Raw genomic sequence first — 22,141 nt, 5'->3', positions numbered from 1 at the left:
AATCAAAAATCAATAAAGTTTGACTGAATGATTTATCTGACTGTTTTGTTGACATTCCCTTTAGCACAGCTCCATCTAGTGGATGCATAACGCAACCCCAGTCAAACGTTTGACTGTAGTAGCTTCTATTCTATGCGCCTTATAATCCGGTGCGCCCTATATATAAAACAGTTCTAAAATAGGCCATTCATTGAAGGTGCGCCTTATAATCCGGTGCGCCTTATAGTGCGGAAAATACGGTACTCATTATGCAGAATGGCTCATTTCAGAATAATATATATATATTATATCACAGTGATGCTTTGTGTGTACTGTGTACACTAACCCTTTAATGGTAACGTTGTATACCGCTGAGTATCCATATTTCCATTACATAAATAATAATTCTAAAAATCAACAATCCGAATCTGCAAAGTAACTAATGTTAAGTTAATGTAGTACAAGTACCTCAAAATTGTACCTAAATACAGTACTTGAGTAAATGTGCTTAGTTACTTGTACTCCACTACATTTCAGAGGGAAATATTGTACTTTTTACTGCATTACGTATGTAATTTAACTTTGTAGATCAACATTATTAATACAAAGTATTATCAAATCTAGATTGTGAGTTCTTAATATGGATGAAAGTACAAACATATCAGTGCATGAATTATTATAATTCAATACTATCATGTATGTTATTCTGAAATGAGCCATTCTGCATCACGAGTATGTTTTACTTTTAGTACTTGAAGTATATTTTGATGCTAAAAGTACATTTTTGACTTGTAACAGAGTATTCATACACAGTGGTATTCCTGAATTAAATCAACATCAAAATGAGAGTAAGGATTACATTACTTTGGCTGTTTTATGTTTGGCCATGAATAAAGATATTAATGTTACATCAAAAAAAAGTTGAACAAAGTGCTTCTTCCCGCCTCTCACTGTCCTCCTTTCTTTGACTTAACTGACATTAGTTAGCTGCTTGACTTGCTCCAGCAAAGTGGGATTAAAATGGGGTTTCTAAAACAAATTGATATTGAAAACTTCAAGTCATGGCGAGGGAAAAACGTTATCGGCCCGTTCATGCGATTCAATTGTATAATTGGCACAAACGGCTCTGGTGAGTGAACTTTTAACAGTCAATGTTAGCTATTAGCTAACGTTAGCTTGGCGATGCTACAATGGTACCTAACGAACTTGGCCTAGTCTCTAAAATGTTGAATATTACTCTTTTTAAGAAAATGGACTATTTATAAATCACTGAATATACTGTTGGAATTAATTAAAAACTCTAGAGCATTATCTTTTTCGGGTAAAACGTTTATTTGTGTTAACATTAATGCTTCTTAAATTAAGGCTAGCTTAAGCAAACGTTGCTAGCTAATGTTAGCTCTCGATGCTACTAGCATGTTAGCTTAGTTGAATTCATATTAAGGTTGTTAGCTAACTAAAGTAGGACTTAACGAACTGGGCCCATTCTCTAAAGTTTAGAATGTTACTCTTTTTAGGATAACGGACTATTTATAAATCACTGAATATAATGTTGGAGTTAATAAAAAAAAAATAGAGCATAAAAACATTTATTTGTGTTAACATGAATGCCTCTTAAATTAAGGCTAGCTTAGCAAACGTAGCTAGCTAGCTTTAATGCAAGCTTAACCATTAAAGTCAACGGTTAAAACCATTAGCGTTACGTTATTCAGAGATATGCTAATGGTTTTTAAAAAACACTCTATAGGCAAGTCCAACGTGATGGACGCCCTGAGCTTCGCCATGGCGGAGCGGGTCGCCTCTCTCCGGGTGAAGCACCTCAGGGACCTGATCCACGGAGCCCACATGGGCCAGCCGGTCCTCGAGGCTGCCCGCGTGGCCTTGCGGTACTGTGACGACAAGGACCGGGAGACCGTCTTCTGCCGGAGCATCTCAGGTCAGGTTAATGAGTTTAGCTTAGCGAGTATTTACATATTATTTGTAGTTTCGTAGTTAACTGTTGAGGACGCTTCAGTGTTTCAATGCAGGGCAGGCTAAAGGCAATACAGTTGTCTAGAAAAGCGACCTATGTAATATACTATATATATATATATATATATATATATATATATATATATATATATATATATATATATATATATATAGAGCTTTAAATGACACTAGCACATGTGTGTACAAAGTTACTCTATATATGTATTGTTTTTGTTGGCAATGTTTGGTAGATAACTACCTAACATGCTGCACAATTAAGTTGCTTTTATTTTAATTCTACTTCGCATTAAACAGATCTCACACAGCTTCAAAAGAATGAAAAGCATATTTCACCAGGTGCTCCCAGTAGTATCAAGTAGCGATAAGGACAGTAGTTTTATTGGCAAAGTTTTGATCTATCAGTTGCTGTTATAACTGCCTGTTATTGTGTTGTTGTTTTTTTTAGGTGACTCCTCTGAGTATCACATCAATGGTATTCATGTCACACTGACCAAATACATCGAGGAGTTGGAGAAGATCGGCATTGTGACCAAAGCCCGAAACTGTGTGGTGTTCCAGGTAAACACTGTTATAGACATTAGTGTAGCTACACTTGTAAACATGCTGTTGTGTACTCACTAGTACAATATACTCATTATATTCATGCTTCTCTGCCCAGACAATTTTCAATTGAGAATATACACAGTATTGTCCCTATTTAAAGTTAAATTATGTAACTTATTAATCCTGTAGGTTCGATCCCAAACACTAATTTCTGTTACAGAGTTATGTAGCGACTTACCGTTATAATGGCCCGGTAGTAATAATGCTTTACAAACGAGTCTGTTGCTCATTATTCTTCCCACCAGGGGTCAGTGGAGTCCATAGCTCTGAAGGACCCAAAGGAGAGGACCAAGATGTTTGAGTGCATCAGTCAGTCGAGAGAGTTTGCTGCAGAGTATGACGTGAAGAAAAAGGCCCTGCTGAAGGCTAAAGAGGACACGCAGTTTCACTTCAACAAGAAGAAATCTGCTACCGTCGAGAGGAAACAGGTGTCCCAGGAGAAAATAGAGGTAAAGTCAACAACACACCTTTATACACAGTTATTTCACCTGCCAGCTACATTGATAAGCACTCACAGACAAATGAATTGTGTGGCTGAGAGCCGGTGGCTTTTGTTCATTTTTCAATCTGGAGGACACAGTGCTTCTATACAACTGTCACGTCTGCTGCTGTTACTGCTTCTGCACACAAAAGGTGACAGAGGTAGTGTTATTTAAACCCACCATGAAGTGGATTGTCAGATTCTCAGATTTGGAAGGCAATAAAGATTGCCGGACGTTGTTTAATTGCAAAACTTATATATAAAATAAATTAAGAAACAAATCTTGCAAAAAGTGCACTTATTTTTGTGAAAGGGCTGATGCTTGAGCATCACCTGGGGTCTGTCTGTGCTTGTGTCTGCAACCGTCAATCTGGCAATCTTTGCACTTTTGATTCATTTTAATTTTCTTCTAATGATACTTCATACTCGCCTCCATTCTGGGATGCGGCCGAATGATTTCTCTGTTGATGTAGCAGCAGAGTTAAGTTTGTCTCACTAAATTACTGATGTTTGAACTGTAGTTCAGTGGCTTTAGTTTCTCTTCAGCTCTCCTTTCAATCCATGAACTGGTTTCCTCCCACTTTACCAGGCCCAGAGGTACCAGGAGCTGCTGGACAACCTTCACCAGAGCCGCCTGCAGCTGAGCCTGGCTGAGCTCTACTGGAACGAGAAGGGCGTCGACGCTCTCAGCGACACCCTGAGGGAGAAACAGCTGGCTGCAGCTGCTAAGAACAACACGCTGGTGAAGGAAGAGCAGACGTTCAAAACCAACAAGAAGGACCACGGACGCCTCAGCAGAGAGCAGCAGCACATAGAGAAGGAGATCAGGTGCGTTTGAAAATGATTAAGCAGCATATCAGAAAATACCCTTAAGTAAGTTAAGGATACATTTAATTTGACCCTCGCCAGCTGTTTTGTTTCCACATGCAGGGATGTTTTAAAGACAAGCTGCCAATGTTTAACTGAATAAATGGACTTAGGTCCTTCTCTCGCTCTGTCGCTCAGAGTCCAGGAGCACGTCCTGTCCCAGTCTCGATCCCAGTACATCAAAGCCAAGGTTAACAGCTCCCATCACATGAAGAAGGCGGAGGAGGTCCGTGAAGCCCTGAGGAAGAGTCAGAAGCTGATCGCTATTAAAGAGCAGGAGCTCGCGGAGGAACGGCAGGAGATCTCTGAGCTGGAGAGGACCTGGAGGATCTACGAGAAGCAGCAGAAGAAGAAGAAGGGAGCCTCCGCGGAGAGAGACGTCCAGCTGGATGACGATCAGGTGAGTCTGTGTCAGAAAACTCCTTTCCTGTCGGTGAACGTGATGTTGACTATAGGAAGATAAAGGTCAGGGTTGTAAAGTTGTTATGTTGTGCAGCATATCTTCTCAACATCATAATAAACTCAGTGGACTGTAGGTGCAAATCTTCAACGCGTCACTCACATACACCGTCTACAGCACAGTGGTGACTTACACATAATGAGTTTGGATAACATCATTCAACTCCATGGCAGAGCTGCACTCAAGACCACACTTCAGTTCAGATTATAATAATATATTTATATATCAGACATGTGGGGGTTTTGTTCCGATTCATTTATCTTGAATAGAATGTTCAATATCAACTACATGTATCTGATTTAATCTAATATAACCACCGATGCTTATCTTGTTAAATGAATGCATATTAAACAGCCATGAATCTGAAATTGTAAAGCTTTCATAAGTTGTGCTGAATAACAATTGCCTCATAATGTATTGTTTTGTTTTGTACAAGAATTGTGGAAATTCACTGGTATTGTTATAGACTACTAAATCTCAAGTATCGTGACGTTCTCTTTATTTCTCTGCGACAGCGCGAGCGATACAAAGAGCTGAAGGAGCTGACCCGAAAGCAGGGGGCTGTCCTCAGCCAGCAGGCAGAGAAACTGCACTGGGACGTGAGGGCGGACAACGAGAAGATGGCTTTCGACCAGCGCCGCAAGAAGGAGGTGGAGGTAACCGTCAGTGGCACACATTAATAATTAGGGATGCGGATCGTTTGGGTTGTTCCCGATACCGGTGCTAAAACGATACTTTTAAAACGATAATTTTAAACGCTGCCTGAACCGATACTTTAAAAAAAACAAACACAAAACGACGATTGACGACATTAAAGAAAGACTTTTTTTTATTGCCAAGGCAATTTGTTTTCTTCAGATTGAACAATATATTAACTGTTTGAAGTATACTATAAATATAAATAAATACAAAACACTTGGCTTCAAACTACAGCTTCAAACTTTTTAACTTCAAACTATGAACAATATATTAACTGTTAACAACAGTTTACAGTATACTTAAATACATATAAATAAACTTCAGCAATTCTTTTGCAGAAATATGAGCATATTTGCCTCGGCACCGAAAGGCACCGAAAGGAAGCAGCGAAATCTGCGTTGCGTTTCGGGCCGGTAGGCACCGGTTGTATAGGAACCGGTGGCATATTGGCACTGGTTTTCGGTACCCAACCCTATTAATAATGACCTTAACTTAAACTGCTGTAAAGACAATATTCACTCTTCTTTTAGCTCTGTTTTTTGGTCTCCTGAGGGAAATGTCTGGCTTTCTTTTGCTACTAAATTCTCCACTGTGTTCACTGTCTGAGCAGGTTGTGACACAGAACACGAGCAGTGAGAGTGAACCAAGACACAAAAAAATAGTTCCAGTCGCTTTAATTTCTCTGTTTTAGGTCGCCATCAGGAACGGCCAGACTCAGCTGGAAGATTTGCTGCGCAGAGCAGAGACGCTGGAGGACTACACCAAATCCTGCAAGTACGACATGTTGCACACCTTAATGGTGCCGGTCTGTCCCTGACTTGTCAGGGGAGCTGTTGATTGAACAAATTCTAATACTTCCTGAAATAAGGATGTAACAATCACAGATGGAATCCCGACAAAACATCATAGAGTTGCTGTGCGTTTCAGGTCGTCCCTTGAAAAGTGCCGTGCGCTGGAGGAGAGCCTCGGCGCCGAGCTGCAGCGAGGCCGCCAGCGCAGCGAGGAGCTGAAGCAGGAGCTGGGCCGGGTCCTGGAGGAGCTGGGGAACGCCCATCTGGACAGCCAGGAGAGCCGATCCCAGCAGCGGCGCAAAGAGCTGCTGGAGAAGCTCCGCAGACTCTTCCCTGAAACGGTGGTAAGCGACGGACGAGCAGAGATAAGACAGAAGGCATCTGAAGACGCATTAAAGGAATTATTTGTCACGGGAAAAATAAAAAAGCACGAAAACCAAAAAAAGGTTTTGTAACTAAATTCACTTGGCAACCGTCCAACTTATGGTGCTAAAACAAGTGTTTGTTATAAAAATGATATACAGCATCCACTAGATGGCAGGAGGGTGTTTTACAACAAGAGCTTGAGTTCATCAGTCTACGATGTTCACCTGAATGCACCGTGAAGCACACTGTCACTTCCCAACATGCTTTACTTTACAAAGCAGTGAATCACGAGTTTGTTGAGCTCTGTTTTCTTTGCTACCGGAGGGCGGCTCCACTGCTGCTGCTGCTCTTTAAATCTTCTCCAGCTGACAAAACTGTAGTTGTTTTTTTCACACCAGCGACTTTAGAGAAGCTGGAGGGTCTTCGTCTCCGACTCCAAAATGGTGACACACCGAGTATCTATAAATCAATGATTAGTTACGGTGAGTTATTGGCTGGAAGTTCCTGCTCCCAGCGGCAGGATCAGCACCTCGGAGAGCGCTGCAGTGCACAAGCCCTGACAGTAAGATCGGTCAACTCCCTGATATCAAACGCCCCTCGTGTCCAATTCAGTTTCCTGGAAGATGATCATGAATCCCTACATATAATCCCTATGAATCCATTCTTTCCCTTCAAGCATCTTTAAAAGATACAGTAGCGATAAACCACTTTAGTCATTTCAAGTCCCTCGTCTTCACACTCACTGTGGGCTTTTTGTCTGTGCCACTCATAATGTCTGGCTGCTTCTTAAGAGAGGAATATATATATATATATAGATATATAGATAGATATTTAAACCTTGTGAACCAGGTAATTATTTATAAATATCTGTCATTACTCTCTGTTTTTTGAGGTTCAGAAAGCCCTAAATTCTTCTTCTTCACATGTTCTCTCGTTATCGTTCCTGTCCCAGTTCGGTCGTCTGTCTGACTTGTGCAACCCGATCCATAAGAAGTACCAGCTGGCTGTCATCAAGGTGTTTGGCCACTTCATGAACGCCGTCGTCGTGTCCTCGGAGAAAGTGGCCCGTGACTGCATCTCCTTCATCAAGGAGGAGGGAGCCGAACGCGAGACCTTCCTGCCCATCGACTACTTGGACGTGAGTAACATTTTTTTTGGATGGTTGAAAATCAAGAGCGGCGCGTAAACATGCGTGATAACCATCCCCACCCTGCGTCGCCCAGGTGAGTCCTCTGAATGAGCGGCTGAGGGAGATCTCCGGTGCCAAGATGGTGGTCGATGTTGTGCAGGTTAGCGGTAGCGCAGGCGCCGCCGCCCAGCTTAGGAAAGTGGTGCAGTTTGTGTGCGGCAACGCTCTGGTGTGTGAGACCATCAAGGACGCCAGGAGTGTGGCCTTCGACGGGCCGGTGCGCATTAAGGTAAGGGTTGAGGATGATAATAAAAGAATTATGGCAACATTATAGATCCACACAGGCTCCTCTAATATTACCACCGGCAGCCCTGAACCTGCTCACTTACTCGCTGTCTGAAATGCGAGGCGGATGTGTTTCCCGTAGACGGTGGCTCTGGACGGGACGCTCTTCACGAAGGCGGGCGTGATCTCTGGAGGCTCCAGCTACCTGCGGAGCAGAGCTCAGTGCTGGGACGAGAAGGACATGATGCGGCTGAAGACGCGCAAGGACAAGCTGACGGCAGAGATGCGCGTGAGTCAAACACGCGCAAAATATCCGGACGGGGGAGGAGGAGGAGGAGGAGGAGGAGGAGGGAGAGGTGTGACGTGCTGCCACTGTGTGTGTTTTGTCCCTCTGACAGGATTTGATGAAGCTGAAGCGGAAGGACTCGGACCTGAAACAGACAGCTGCTCAGGCTCAGGGCACTCAGACCCGCCTCAAATACTCCAAAGCAGAACTGGAAAACATGCAGAAGAAAAACATCCCGAAATGCCAAGCGGTAAGAGACACAGAGACACAGAGACACAGAACCACAGAGACACAGAGACACAGAGACACAGAGACACAGAACCACAGAGACACAGAGACTCAGAACCACAGAGACACAGAGACTCAGAGACTCAGAACCACAGAGACACAGAGACACAGAGCCACAGAGCCACAGAGACACAGAGACACAGAACCACAGAGACACAGAGACACAGAACCACAGAGACACAGAGACACAGAGACTCAGAACCACAGAGACACAGAGACATAGAGCCACAGAGACACAGAACCACAGAGACACAGAACCACAGAGACACAGAGACACAGAACCACAGAGACACAGAGACACAGAGACACAGAGACACAGAACCACAGAGACACAGAGACTCGGAACCACAGAGACACAGAGACACAGAACCACAGAGACACAGAGACACAGAACCACAGAGACACAGAACCACAGAGCGGTGACTTATTCAGATGTTAGCGCGATTGAGACCGCCGTCGACCACGAGGAGAACGAAGGCTCAGTTCAGTTACGCTCTGATGCCTTCAGGCTCTGTTCAGTGAAAACGAGTTTTGGGTGAAGGTAAATGATAACGTTATGATGCGTTCACATGTAATAAATTACTGTAACAAAGTAAAAGGAAAACATTAAGAATATTTGATGGTTTACTGTCTGCAAAAATAACAGCCTGGATCCTTGTAGTATCAGGGGCAAAAAAACGTGATCAGAGATCTTTAAAAGTTATATTTGCTCCCTTTTTTCTTTTGTGCTGATCCGATCCGTGACTCTGATCCCGACGATCCGAACCACAAGTTGCACCGCTAGTTCTTTGTCCTCGCTCTGTCAAAACCCGAATCACGGGAGATGTACATGGAGTTATTGTGCGACGGTGACACGGGAAGCAGAAGGTGAATCTCCTGCCGATTGTTTTCAGGAGATTTCTCGTATGGAGAGCGAAGTAGCGAACCTGGACTCTCAGATTCAGATGCAGCAGGAGAGCGTGGAGGCAAAGGAAGCCGAGATGAAGAAGATCAGAGACCAGATCGACCAGGTACTTCATCGCTCTCAGCAGCGTATCGCATATCATGAGGCGGCGTTGGGTTTTGGGTCTTGACCACGGGATAACAACAGGATGCTATAACACCAAATAGGGTTTTCACTGACATCTGCTGAAGCTATCGGACATCGTCTAGCGGCTCGTACTGTAACTTTACTGTGTTGGTTTATTCTGTTCACGCGGCGAGAGGAAGCCCTCCTCTGGTGCTTTGCTCTGGTCCTTCCATTCCTTTTCCCCTGTTGAATTCAGATTGCGAGGCTCCATTTGTGACGTTGTGATGTTGTGACGTTGTGACGTTGTGATGTTGTGACGTTGTGACGTTGTGACGTTGTGATGTTGTGACGTTGTGACGTTGGGCGTGTAGATGGAGGACATGGTGTTTTCTGACTTCTGCGCTGAGATTGGTGTGGACAACATCAGGGATTACGAACAGGAGAGCCTGAAACAGCAGACCGAGCTCGACAAGAAGCGGTACAACAAACCACACAATACTATATATATATATATAATATATATATATATATATATATATATATATATATATATATATATATATATATATATATATATATATTATACTGTATGTGCTGAGCTTCAACAGCCAAATCCCTGATGAACATGATAAACTTGAAAAGTAGAATTTGTTTTTTTTATACAATTGCAATATGACTCTAATCATTAAATGCCTGTAAAAGTTGCTACAATAAAAGAGTAAAAAATATATACTTGTAAAATAAACTAGTTGTGTTTACTTGCATGTCTTGTGCTTGTATTACATTGATTTGGTTTTTATAATTAGACTTTAACATTGGACACTTGGACATGTCTCTCGTCTCAGGCTGGAGTTTGAGAGTCAGTGCACCCGCTTGAACGCTCGGCTGGAGTACGAACAAGACCGACTGGAGCAGCAGAAAAAAAAGCTCCACCAAATGGAGGAAACCATCGACAAGGAGGAGAGAACCATGGCCGAGCAGAGGGAGGTAGTGGACTCAGGCAGTCGTTCTGGTTTCTCACCGATTGTGTCCAGTTTAGGGATGTTTCAGTGGCGGACTTTTCCAGCCTGACGTTTCCACCTCTCTCAAGGACGAGGAGAAGCTGCTGACGGCGGTGGAGGACGGTCAGAACAAACAGCTGGAGCTGAACAACCAGCTGCTGTTTAAGAAGAGCCAGGTGGCCGCTGCCAAAGCTGAGCTGGACCAGGAGACCCAGACCCTCAAAGAGATCAACAAGTAACACTCAAACACATGCGGCCACTAACGACTCCTTTTACGTCCTCTATATATTCTGCCAGTTCATAATCCCAACCTTCCTCGCAGAGAGCTGGTGAAGCTTCAGCGGGAGGTGATGTGTGCGGAGTCGGCCTTGGAGCAGAAGCGCTTGGCCAGACACAACATGCTGCTGGCCTGCAAGATCCAGGGTCTGCCCCTCACTCTGCTGTCGGGGAGCCTGAACGAGATCAGCGAGGTGCAGGTGAGACGGAGAGAACGAACCCTTCTCTGTCTCTTTTCAACACCCGCACAGTTTGGGAAAAGTACTGGATGTTAATTTAAAAAAAAAGGGGGGGGGGGGGGGGGGGGGGGATGTAATAAAAGAAGCTGTAGAAACCTCCTCACATTAAAGTAATACAGTCTGAGAAACCCTGCTGGCTTTTGAGAAGCTACAAAAGTAATAAAGCGACCTGAAGCGCTTTTAGTGTCTCATCTGATGTCTGACTTCCTCTCTGCTGTGCAGCTGGACACGGAATCTGAAAGCACTTCAACCACCATGAACATCTATGAGAGAGAGGCGCGGCTGGTCATCGACTACTCCGGCCTGGACGCAGCAGAACTCAGGGTCGAGACGTCGAGCCTCATCACTGTCCCGATCTTCTCTCGGTGCTGCTTTTATTCCTACCGACCAGAAATGCACCTATAACGTGCGTTGAATGTGTGTGTGTGTGTGTGTGTGTGTGTGTGTGTGTGTGTGTGTGTGTGTGTGTGTGTGTGTGTGTGTGTGTGTGTGTGTGTGTGTGTGTGTGTGTGTGTGTGTGTGCGCAGAGTCTGCAGAGTCTGCAGACAGAGGAGGAGGTGGAGGCCTTCTTGGAGAGGCTGAAGGAGTCGGTCTCCTCCGTAGAGGGAGTGCTGCATCGCACCACGACCCCAAACCTGAAGGCTCTGTCCAAGATGAGGGAGGTCAGGGACAAGTTACAGGAAGTGAAGGACGGTATGTTGTTCTTCAAAGCATATTCAAGTGTAACTGAAGTACCCGGACTGCTGAGTCAACTTTGTTTGTCTCCCCCCCCGTCTCCTTCGCTCAGCGTTTGAGGCCAGCGCCAAAGCGACCCGAAAATGCGGTCAGGAGTTCGAGCGAGTCAAAGCCCAACGCATGAACCGCTTCAGCCGCTGCTTCGAACACGTGTGCGTCGTAATCGATCAGATCTACAAACGCATATGCAGGAACGGCAGCGCCCAGGTGACGCGAAACAAAACGACCTCAACCGCAGAAACACGCTCTCAACCCCAAACGGTGTAAACTCCACACAGTTCTCATTAACGCCGGGCTTTGCATTTTGCGCTGCAGGCCATCCTGAGTGCGGAGAATCCGGACGAGCCGTACCTCGGCGGGATCAACTACAACTGCGTGGCGCCGGGGAAACGCTTCATGTCCATGGACAACCTGTCTGGTGGAGAGAAGGCCATCGCTGCCCTCGCCCTGGTGTTCGCCATCCACAGGTAACACTCCCCAAAACACATCAAACACACCAGATAGCAAGAAACAAAACAAGAGGTTTATGTCTTTCCTTTTCCCATCCGAGGGTCCAAAGACAGAGGATGTTGTGCGCTGGTTGGATTGCAAAGCGTTAGAATAAACAGATGAATAAATCTGGAATGACAGATTGATTTACCAACATCCTATTTGCCCAAAATCGTTGAACATAATCTGCGTGAGCTGGACAGCTGGGTAATTACTCCCCGCAGCTATACAACAACAACAACAAAGAAGGAGCTACCAGAGCTGTTGACGCGCCACGGAAACATCTTTCAGAAACTTTTGTGGGGCAAAGCCAGTAGACTTTGGGTACTTAACTTAATGGGAGTTTTTAAACTGATGAATGGACTATTAAAGTAAAGGCTCTGTAATGTGGAGAGCCTGTTGATCCTCTCCTCTTTCACACCATTAACTTTATGCAAAGAACTCTCTTCTAAAGAGTCATTTGACGTCTCCCCGCTGCTCTTCTGTACTAAAAACCTTCTTAAATTCAAGACTTTTATCGCCTCTTTTGAAGCACTCGTTCCATTTTATCCCACGCCGCCGGTTCACTGACTCTGTTTGACTCCGTTTGGTGTTTTGTGCTTCAGCTTCCGCCCGGCTCCCTTCTTCATCTTGGACGAGGTGGACGCGGCGCTGGACAACACCAACATAGGCAAGGTACGACCCCAGGGTTCACAGTTACATTACATTACATTACATTACAGTCGTTTAGCAGACGCTTTTATCCAAAGCGACTTACAATAAGTGCATCAACATTGGTGATCAAAAGAACTACTAGTCACCAGAAGTCATAAGTACATTTCCTTTTCCAAACAAGCATCTAAGAGCATGAAGCAGAGCATAACTCAGAGCCAAAGTACAGTGCAGAAACAAGAAAAACAGTTAATGCTATAAGTAGTACGAATACAATAAGTGCAACAAGCTAGTATGAATACAATAAGTGCTGAGTGGAAGGCTCAGGGTAGCACTTCCTGAAGAGGTGGGTTTTCAGCCTGATGAAAGATGGGCAGCGACTCCGCTGTCCTGACGTCAGTGGGAAGTTCATTCCCGTGACCGGGTCGATCGGCCGCCAGGACCTCTGAGCGACGGGGCGACCGATCGCCCCGAGGCAGCAGAGCGAAGTGGTCGGGCGGGGGTGTAGGGCTTGACCGTGGCCTGGAGATAGGAAGGAGCTGTTCCTTTCACTGCCCTGTAGGCTAGCACCAGAGTCTTAAACTGGATGAGCTCTTACAGGATAATACTGCCCTTCAGTGTGAGGACTTGCTTTGTCTATTTGACTGAATGTCTTTCAATCTGGACCGTTGGTTGGACAATATAGAGCATTTTATGGTTGAGTTGAAGCTGAAAAATATATATAAAATACAGCTCCTCCCCTCTTTGTCCTAAGCCCCTCCCACCAGACGAGCTCAGGCGTATGCCAGCTGTTCATACAGTAACTTGTACGAGTACCGGTCATTCATTTCAAACGTCCTCTCCATCGAGGTTGTGATCTTGACGCTTGTGAAGGATTACATAGGCTCTAGCTGTTAGCATGTTGCTAACACTTCAGCCTTTGAATCAAGCCAAGAGGATCTCATCTTACATCATGCAATCGTGACGTTTGACTGTGTTCAACTGTGCGCTGTTACCTCATTTTGATGAATTGCATCCGTGCACGTCTCGTGTGTTTGCATCCAGGTGACCAGTTTCATCAGAGAGGAGTCCAGAGAGAACATGCAGATCATTGTCATCTCCCTGAAGGAGGAGTTTTTCTCCAGGGCCGACGCTCTGCTGGGAGTCCACTCAGATGTAACGCACCTTTTTATAACGAGAAGAAGAAGAAGAAGAACTCATTCATGTATGTGTGACAATACAGTGACTATTCTCTTCTTCACAGTTTGAAGGGTGCATGTTCAGCCGCATTCTGACCCTGGACCTGCGTCCCTATCCTCTGGTTGACGAGGACAACGGGAGACAGGCGGACCCGGAGAAGACCGGACTCGTGTAGCCTGGACTCACCTGCATGAAGCCCCTTCTATGTATGTATGGCTCCTTCAGTTTTGTCCTCCTGTGTTCTCAGTCAAAGTAGTGATCTTATTATTAGATGGATAGTTACGTTCAATTTCAGGCTGTTTTACTCAATAGTTTTTTGTACGTTTATGAGCCTGTTTTGTGTCTGAAATGCAGCAGTTTTACTCCAACAAATGACCACATTCAGATGGTCTGATTCTCAGTAGAACAGCGTTAAAAGACTCTGTTTGTGTTCCTAAAATGTTGTTTATGTCTAAGTTAATTCCACAGTGATGCATGTTGGTGTATCACTTGTTTTTCTACTTGTTAATGTTACTTGGAAGTGTTTTGTATTCCAGTTGTGCTTTTAAGCTCGACTTTTGTCCTGTTCATTAAATCTACAGAGTTAAAGATGTCGTTTGCATATCTGATGTTGTGTTTTATCATGTGGAGGGCTGAACACTGGCGCACAATTACACTAAAAAGTGTTGATTCAATATTAAGGTTTTTATTTAATAGGCAACTACTTAAAATATATGTTTCATAGTCATGTTTCATGGATACGTTTTAAGTCATTTTCAGGTTGTTGTTTTTTTTGCATTAAGTGCTTTTATTGTGGTACATTTTGCTGACTGTATACTTATACTTACGGTATACTTTTAATGCAGAACTTTTACGTGGAATGGAGTACTTTTATATTGTGATATTTACTTTTCATTACAGCACAAATAAACAAAAGTGCCAACTGCATACAAAACACACACATAACACAAACAACATGGGGAAAAGGATCCATTTCTTAAACGAACAACAAAATGTACATGAACTGTATATATACATACATATGCATACCCATACATATATCTATGTACACCTACGTATACACATGTGCATAATATTTATATACTCATTTCATATCAACCCGTATTGATTCTACTTTTGGAGAAAAATATATTCCTTTTAATTTAAAGATGTTCCTTTAACTGAGTCTCAATTACATTTTTTAGTATAAATGTTATTTTCTCCATTGTGTAAATGTTGTAAACTATAACCAGTCTTTTTACACGCCACTGATATATTGTGGTATTTATAATATTTTAATTACTAACAATAATTTGGGACATTAGAGGTTGACTTGTCTGCTGTGTGTCTTGTTTATTTTGGGCCTCACCAGCAGCTGTAGGGGGCGGTAACGTGTTATGGTCACGCGCAACAAGAAGACCACGTGATCAATATTTACGGAAGTAGTGCCTCGTATTCATTTCTGCCGCGTCGTGTCACGTAAACATTGGTAATTCTTTACTTAAGATATATCGGTATCGCTCGCCGACAAGATAGAAACCCACTTGTCTCTCACCTAGCTTCAAATGAAGGAATGCTAACATGTTAGCCAGTACATGCTAGCAGGAGCAGCTGACCTTAGCTGACGTAGCTAGCTAGCTTGAAACCTCAGAGCCAACAACAACAACAACAACCCTGCCTTTCAGTTGCCCTGCTGTGGGATATGATTGTCTCGTTGTGAGTCCGGAGGTCGTGTGAAGCCTTTGCAGATACGTTTGATTAAATAAACGTCATCGCGTGTCTGGAAACGTTGACTACTGAACACAGCGTTAAGCTAACCGCTAGCTTGCTAGCCCAACGCTAGCAGCCATGGGAGCCGAGCAGAGTGGAGACGCGGAGCACAAGCACTCCGATTACAGCTCATCGGGTAAGATAACGTCCGTGACATCAAAGAGAACATATGAGTTAGTCGTTCGTGTATGTTTTTATAGGAGTGAACTAAGGTAGTTTAATAGCTTGATGGAAAGTAATATAATGTTTCTACTCCAAACATTCTTATATTTACTAACTAGTGATCTGACTGCAACACGATGCTGGTGATGTGAAGTAACCGCTGCCTGTCGGTGTTAACAGGATTTTTTTTTTTGTCATTGCAGTGGTTCCCTCCCCAGCAAAGCAGAAAGCCAAGATGGATGACATCGTCGTGGTGACTCAGGGGACCCAGTCGATGAGAAACATCCACAACGACCCAGATGTCATCAAACTCCAGGAGATACCCACCTTCCAGCCACTGTTAAAAGGTCTTCTTTTTTTAAACTCTTTCAGCTGCTGACATGAATTATAGTGTCATCTTTAAGAACCATAGTTATAGTCAGATAAATATCTCATATTCTCTGACAGATATTCTATGACTTTTGGGGAATTTATGAGGGAAATGCATATTTATAAAGCATAAAACCTCATTTGGCGCATGACACACTATAAGTAATGGTAAAAGGACTCGTACATGCAAAGTGCTTTAACACTCATTCACCCATTCATACACTGATGGCAGCCACCGTGCAAGGTGCCACCTGCCCATCAGGCCTAGCTAACCCAGTCGTGCAACATTAACACACGCCGTAGGCACAGCTCACGGGAGCAATTTAGGGCGAAGCGATTTGCAGAGCGGGTCGTCGGCAGTTTCCCGCTCTGCGAGTCGCTTCACCCCAAATTGCTCCCGTCTCTGAGCCGTTGAACCATTTCGGTTTCAGACGAGCTTTATCGCACGAATACAAATGAGCTAAAATCACTTTTACAGGTGCTAAATTCTAAAACGAGTTGCACTGATGGCTTCCAATAAATTCAGTGTAATTTCAGAATGTTGATGTCTGGCAAACGTTATCGTTGTAATGAAACGTTGCTCTGTGGAATGACTTGCATTGGGAGCTGTCAGTAGATTGTGCAGATCCTTTTTTTTCTCCTACCATTTGAGGGTTTCATGTTATTTTCAACCGCTTCCTTTTGAAAGCTAATAGCTGCTGCAGCCCATTAGCTCTGTGTTAGAAGGTGTATAATGAGCGGGGGGAGAGAATGTGTGGGCACACTTCTGAAATACCAGCGGGTGAATGCTGCAGCTAAATTACAATAATTGAGTGTGTCGCGCTGTTTGTCGAGTGTTCCAACCTTGTCTGTGTGTGTGAAGTCCTTTTTGCTTTCTTTTCGCTCTCCACAGGAGTGCTGAGTGGCCAGACGTCGCCCAGCAGCGTGTGTCTGGAAAGGCTGGAGGCCGCTCAGGTTCTGCAGCTCTGCATCCGCTACCAGGACCACCTGCACCAGTGCGCCGAGGCCGTGGCCTTCGACCAGAACGCCCTGGTGAAGAGGATCAAAGAGGTAGCGAGGCTGCAGTGTAGAGTGAAAGATTTAACATGTTTTTTTACTTCAATTCTTATACTTGTTAAATGATTAAGTGATCACTTTAAATGAAAAACAACACACTCAGTCTGGAGTTACAGTGACTAACGATGTATTATATGTGATATTATATGTGATATGTATTTATTAGACGCCTCTTAACACGTCTTATTCTTTAAATTTAAATCACAGAGAGATGCTTGTATTACATGAATCATATTCATGTGTTCGGTGTTACTGATGTAGAAGTTGTTTTTAAGATGATTCGTCAAGTCTCTCTGTCTCTCTCTCTCTCTCTCTCTCTCTGTCTCTCTCTGTCTCTGTCTGTCTCTCTCTCTTTGTCTCTCTCTCTGTCTCTCTTCTCTCTGTCTCTCTCTCTGTCTCTCTCTGTCTCTGTCTGTCTCTCTCTCTTTGTCTCTCTCTCTGTCTCTCTCTCTGTCTCTCTTCTCTCTGTCTCTCTCTCTGTCTCTCTCTCTTTGTCTCTCTCTCTGTCTCTCTCTCTGTCTCTCTTCTCTCTGTCTCTCTTTGTCTCTCTCTCTCTCTCTGTCTCTCTCTTCTCTCGCTCTCTCTCTCTCTCTCTCTCTCTTCTCTCGCTCTCTCTCTGTCTCTCTCTCTCTCCCTGTCTCTCTCTCTCTCTCTCTCTCTCTCTCTCTCTCTCTCTCTCTCTCTCTCTCTCTCTCTCTCTTCCCTCCCGACTGGTTTCCCTTCCAGATGGACTTGTCGGTGGAAACCCTGTTCAGCATAATGCAGGAGCGCCAGAAGCGCTACGCCAAGTACGCCGAGCAGATCCAGAAGGTCAACGAGATGTCCATGATCCTGAGACGCATCCAGATGGGCATCGACCAGACGGTGCCGCTGATGGAGCGCCTCAACAACATGCTGCCCGAGAGCGAGCGCCTGGAGCCCTTCAGCATGAGGCCCGACGGGGACTCTGCCGCCAAGTAGCCTCCTTTTAACTCCAACAACAGCTGCATCCATCCGGTCCTCCGGTCCTCCGGTCAGGAGGAGGTGCAGGTCTGTCCAGCTGTAGGGAGAAACCCTTTGTGACGTTCTTTGTTTGCGTACTAGCGGTACAGCTACGGCGTAGATGTGTCAGGCTGCTCCCGTCATTTCTTTTGCTTAGTTTTGCTGAACACACACACACACACACACACACACACACACACACACACACACACACACACACACACGCTCATACCTAACACAGCCCTTCTGCTTCTGGCCGCTGAGCAGTTGCCAACTTGTGAAGTGCTGAAGATCAAATGTGCCGCTCACTGCAGAGGGCTTGGAGATTATTACCTCTCCTCCTCCCTGCAGGGACTCAAACTGGCCATCTTCCAAACACACACACACACACACACACACACACACACACACACACACACACACACACACACACACACACACTTTCCTCACTAATCTACAGGCAGGGGAGGAACACACACTTTTGATTGAGTCAGAATGAACTCCATGAACTCTGTGAGTGCGGTGGGTTGACTTTGGATCTTCACGTTGCTAATATTAGTCTTTCGTGATCCTGACGCTCGTCTCGCTCCCTCGCCGTATGTTCAGAGATCCCTTCCATGAACTTCCTGCACGCAGATCCACTTCTTTTTAACTTTTTCTGAACAATATCGTCGCATAATTTGGAAATATTATGACGAAGAGACTCTCGGGGAGAACCGAGACGGATTGTTGCCGTTGGATTACGCGAGGAGCCCTGGATGTACAGAAGGACACTTCTAAGGATATTTTGACTTTTTAATTTATTTGGATACTTTTGCTATTTGCATGTGAAACGGTGACAGAAGAAGATGGATGCCGGTGTGGAGAGAGAGAGAGAGAGAGAACCGCTCTATGCTTAACCACGTGTGTTCCTCATCACACATGGCAAAGATTCACACGTCCTCAATCTTCTTAAATAATAAACAGCAGAAATCTGTAAACCAGATAAACGATTTGCGTGACTAAAGTCCTCTGACTACAAGAGAACAGCTCTCTGTAAACACACTTTAACTACTTCATCATCGGTCCGTTAGCAGTGTGTCAATACAAAATACACAAAGAAGAGACACTTGATTTATGAAGTGTTTTGTGTAAAACCACCAGGTGGTGTCAGAGAGAACTCGACACATCTGTGTCTTCTTGACACATATTTTAAGTTTAAAGGTCTCAAAACAGCTGTTTGACTGAGTGTGTGTGTGTGTGAGAGAGTGTGTGTGTTTAACGATGAAGGATGTTAACACACACACACACGGACCGTCGGAGGAATCTAAACTGTAATGAAGTAGAACGGTTCACTCACCTACACGGCCGACCGGTTTCCTATTTCTAATACTTCTGCGAGAGCCTCAGAAAGCACAAGTTGTTGATTCGTTACTGATAATTGTCATTTTAAATGCACAAATGCTACATTTTTCATTTAGGAGCTCATGAATAAAACATGTTGTGTGGTCAAAGAAAATGAGCGTTTTGAGGACGTGACTTTGGAGTGCCGGGAAGTTTCCCTCTTTCTTCTTCTTACATTTCATGAACAGAGCGACTCACTGTAACGTTCTCCATCCAGCTGCTGTACACCTGAACAAGAAACGATTCGATTTGTTTCAAACCAACATTGCTGCACTTTTACTCCTTTCTCAAACTCAGTTTCTTGTGTTTTTGTGACCACGTGTACGTCTCCTCTCGAAGGACTACAGCCACGTACGAATCAAACAAAACCCAAAACGCCAAATCACAACGAGGCATGAGGGGGTTCTGGCTGCTAGCGGCTCCTCTCTGGAGTCAGCGGAGGACGCGCCTTATTTCTCCCACGAGCCACTGCAGAAGGATCCTCCTCCTCCTCCTCCTCCTCCTCCTCCTCCTCCTCGCTCTGAGGAACAGAATTAGCTCAGTTGGTCGACGTAAAACAGAAGTTTTTGAATCCACTCCTTTTGATACGTTATCGTCTTTCATGTGTAAATTAAAACGGGGGGAGGACCCCCCCCCCCCCCCCCCCCCGTCTTAAACGGCCTTAGGGGTGTTGTTTGAACATCGGAGCAGAAATGGAAATCATCATTGCGACGAGGTGTAGAAGCAGTTCCTCCTCCTCCTCCTTTGTAATGAAGGAAAGCTCCCAGTGCTCAGAGCTGGATATTAACGCTGGCAGATGATACAATGCGATCTGCCACCAGGAAATTCATTCTCTGAAATGAAAGAGAAATCCAATTTCCCCCTGTATACTTCTCATTTGAATATAAATCAAAAGCTGGTTTGCTCTCTCCCTTTTTATTTCCTTCCTGTTTTTTTTGCCCACTCAAAATTGGAAACATGAAAGTAAGTCTGAGCCTCTTATCTGTGTCATCTCTTAGGGGTGAGACTCAAACCTACGCTGGTTGTTTTTGCTGTGATAAGAGTCCGATTTTGAGTTTCCAGACAACAGAAGCTCTCCTTGTAATTACTCCTCAGTCGCCCGATTCACAGGCTTAAACTGTGCTCCTCACGCCGTCTGAGGTCATCTGTGAGCGAAAGTATGTGACGTCAAACACGCCGTCGCTCCAGCTCCTCACCGGATTCTAATTTTAATTATATAACCAGAACAGTCCGTCTTCTCCAAAGTGAGGATTGGTCATTTTTTTTCTTTGTTTTTATACGATAGTAGACAGAATATCTGAGTTTTTTAAAGAAGAAAGTTTGACATTTTGGGGACTTCTGAGACTCAAACGAGCCGGCTACTACCAGTTTAGCTTAGCTTAGCTTAGCTTAGCTTAGCATAGATAATATTATAGAACCGAACCGACAGACGGGGCGGGACTCAGAATAAGTCACTATTACGAATCTGTCTGCCGCTTCAGCACCACGGACAGCGCCGTGGATTCATCCACGCCGTCGAGGCTGGTGGTGTTCCAGAGCTGTTTGGTCGGAGGCCGTAGAGTCTAACTTTGTGTGTGTGTGTGTGTGTGTGTGTGTGTGTGTGTGTGTGTTTTAAATTCACTTAACTAAAACAGAATGTTTAAATCACAAAGAGCAGTACTGTTTTCCAGCACAGAAATAGATTAAATGTTCTGATATTCCTTTTAAATTGACGTATTTTTAAAATATATATATATATTTATATATATATATATATATATATATATATTTGTATTTATATTTAAATGCCATCCGTCTCCCTTCTCAGCGTCTGTCCCAGGACGGGACGGCTGTGAATACAGTAGCAGTGAGCGTCTTGAGGCGTCCCTTAGATGATTGCCTGTATCGACTTTCATCCTGTAAAATTACCCAGCACTGCTTTTTTATTTGACACCCAGTCACCTCCAGTGATGAATACCCAGTGGACACACACACACACACACACACACACACACACACACACACACACACACACACACACACACGCGCGCTTTGATCTGCAGCCAAACGTTATCCCTCTCACTGGAGACATGAGTTCCACCTCACACCAGATCTATCAGGGGACGTCTAATAAAGCACTTTGTTGCTTCAGTGCACCGCCGTGCTCTCAAGGACACGGAGCTCGTAGGGGGGGGGAGGGGGCGGCAGTATATCAGCCTGCTAGAACATCTGACAGTCGGGTGCTGTCACATGTGTACGGTGTAATGATATTTAAGATGTGGGACTTCAACACCGTGGATGAATCGTCTCTTGTTGTTGAGTTTTTGGGGTTTTCTTTTAAAGAATCTGGTCGAGCAGCAAACATCTTAATCGAGGCCCGACAGGTCTGTCAGCGAGTCTCGGTATTAAAATGCTTTTAAAGGGACAAGTGTGCTCCGTCAGAACTACTCGTCACGGGTCGAGTAGCTCCAGAAACCTTCCTGAACGGACACGGTCACGCTGTGGCTGCACCGTGGTGAGGGAGTGTCTGAACTCCTCTGGTGGCCTTCGGATCAGATACGAACATTTGATCTCCAACATGTTCGGACGACACGTCGTTTGCTTCTATCTAAAGCCTAAAGTTACACTTTCCGTACCTCCGATCGTGTCCTCGTGGC

At 44.5% G+C, this 22,141-nt stretch overlaps 2 protein-coding genes across 3 annotated transcripts; both read left to right on the top strand.

Annotated features, from left to right (window-relative positions):
• Window positions 1–958: 958 nt before the first annotated feature.
• On the top strand, window positions 959–14,399 carry smc1b (structural maintenance of chromosomes 1B). Of its 2 annotated transcripts, none has more exons than XM_068723059.1 (25): window positions 959–1,108; window positions 1,727–1,915; window positions 2,417–2,529; window positions 2,820–3,023; window positions 3,645–3,883; window positions 4,061–4,322; window positions 4,898–5,038; window positions 5,773–5,855; window positions 6,009–6,216; window positions 7,191–7,376; window positions 7,462–7,656; window positions 7,795–7,941; window positions 8,051–8,188; window positions 9,120–9,236; window positions 9,607–9,713; window positions 10,081–10,222; window positions 10,326–10,471; window positions 10,559–10,712; window positions 10,974–11,075; window positions 11,288–11,444; window positions 11,539–11,693; window positions 11,802–11,953; window positions 12,581–12,650; window positions 13,671–13,781; window positions 13,870–14,399. In XM_068723059.1, the coding sequence occupies exons 1-25, from the start codon at window positions 1,000–1,002 to the stop codon at window positions 13,978–13,980; spliced, it is 3,738 nt and encodes a 1,245-aa protein (XP_068579160.1). In that variant the 5' UTR covers window positions 959–999; the 3' UTR covers window positions 13,981–14,399. The 2 variants fall into 2 exon arrangements, with proteins under 2 accessions (XP_068579160.1, XP_068579159.1); XM_068723058.1 differs by having other exon boundaries at window positions 11,279–11,444.
• Window positions 14,400–15,224: 825 nt separating this feature from the next.
• On the top strand, window positions 15,225–19,620 carry borcs5 (BLOC-1 related complex subunit 5). The gene is made up of 4 exons (XM_068723857.1): window positions 15,225–15,690; window positions 15,920–16,063; window positions 16,978–17,135; window positions 17,868–19,620. Exons 1-4 carry the CDS (start codon window positions 15,633–15,635, stop codon window positions 18,099–18,101), a joined length of 594 nt encoding a protein of 197 aa, XP_068579958.1. The 5' UTR covers window positions 15,225–15,632; the 3' UTR covers window positions 18,102–19,620.
• The last annotated feature ends 2,521 nt before the right edge of the window (window positions 19,621–22,141 follow it).

The sequence above is a fragment of the Cebidichthys violaceus genome, unplaced genomic scaffold (assembly GCF_023349555.1).
Source record: "Cebidichthys violaceus isolate CVI_PGR_0920_01 unplaced genomic scaffold, fCebVio1.0.p SCAF_3, whole genome shotgun sequence".
NCBI classification, from domain to species: Eukaryota; Metazoa; Chordata; class Actinopteri; order Perciformes; family Stichaeidae; genus Cebidichthys; species Cebidichthys violaceus.
The sequence above is the reverse complement of the archived record's forward strand: the minus strand, read 5'-3'. Positions and strand labels throughout refer to the sequence as shown.

Coding starts and splice junctions, on each gene's coding strand:
- smc1b (XM_068723058.1), top strand. CDS start 1,000: ATGGGGTTTCTAAAACAAATTGATATTGAAAACTTCAAGTCATGGCGA. Junction 7,657..7,794: donor ACGGGCCGGTGCGCATTAAG/GTAAGGGTTGAG, acceptor TGTTTCCCGTAG/ACGGTGGCTCTGGACGGGAC. Junction 10,223..10,325: donor CCATGGCCGAGCAGAGGGAG/GTAGTGGACTCA, acceptor ACCTCTCTCAAG/GACGAGGAGAAGCTGCTGAC.
- borcs5 (XM_068723857.1), top strand. CDS start 15,633: ATGGGAGCCGAGCAGAGTGGAGACGCGGAGCACAAGCACTCCGATTAC. Junction 15,691..15,919: donor CTCCGATTACAGCTCATCGG/GTAAGATAACGT, acceptor TTGTCATTGCAG/TGGTTCCCTCCCCAGCAAAG. Junction 17,136..17,867: donor TGGTGAAGAGGATCAAAGAG/GTAGCGAGGCTG, acceptor TTTCCCTTCCAG/ATGGACTTGTCGGTGGAAAC.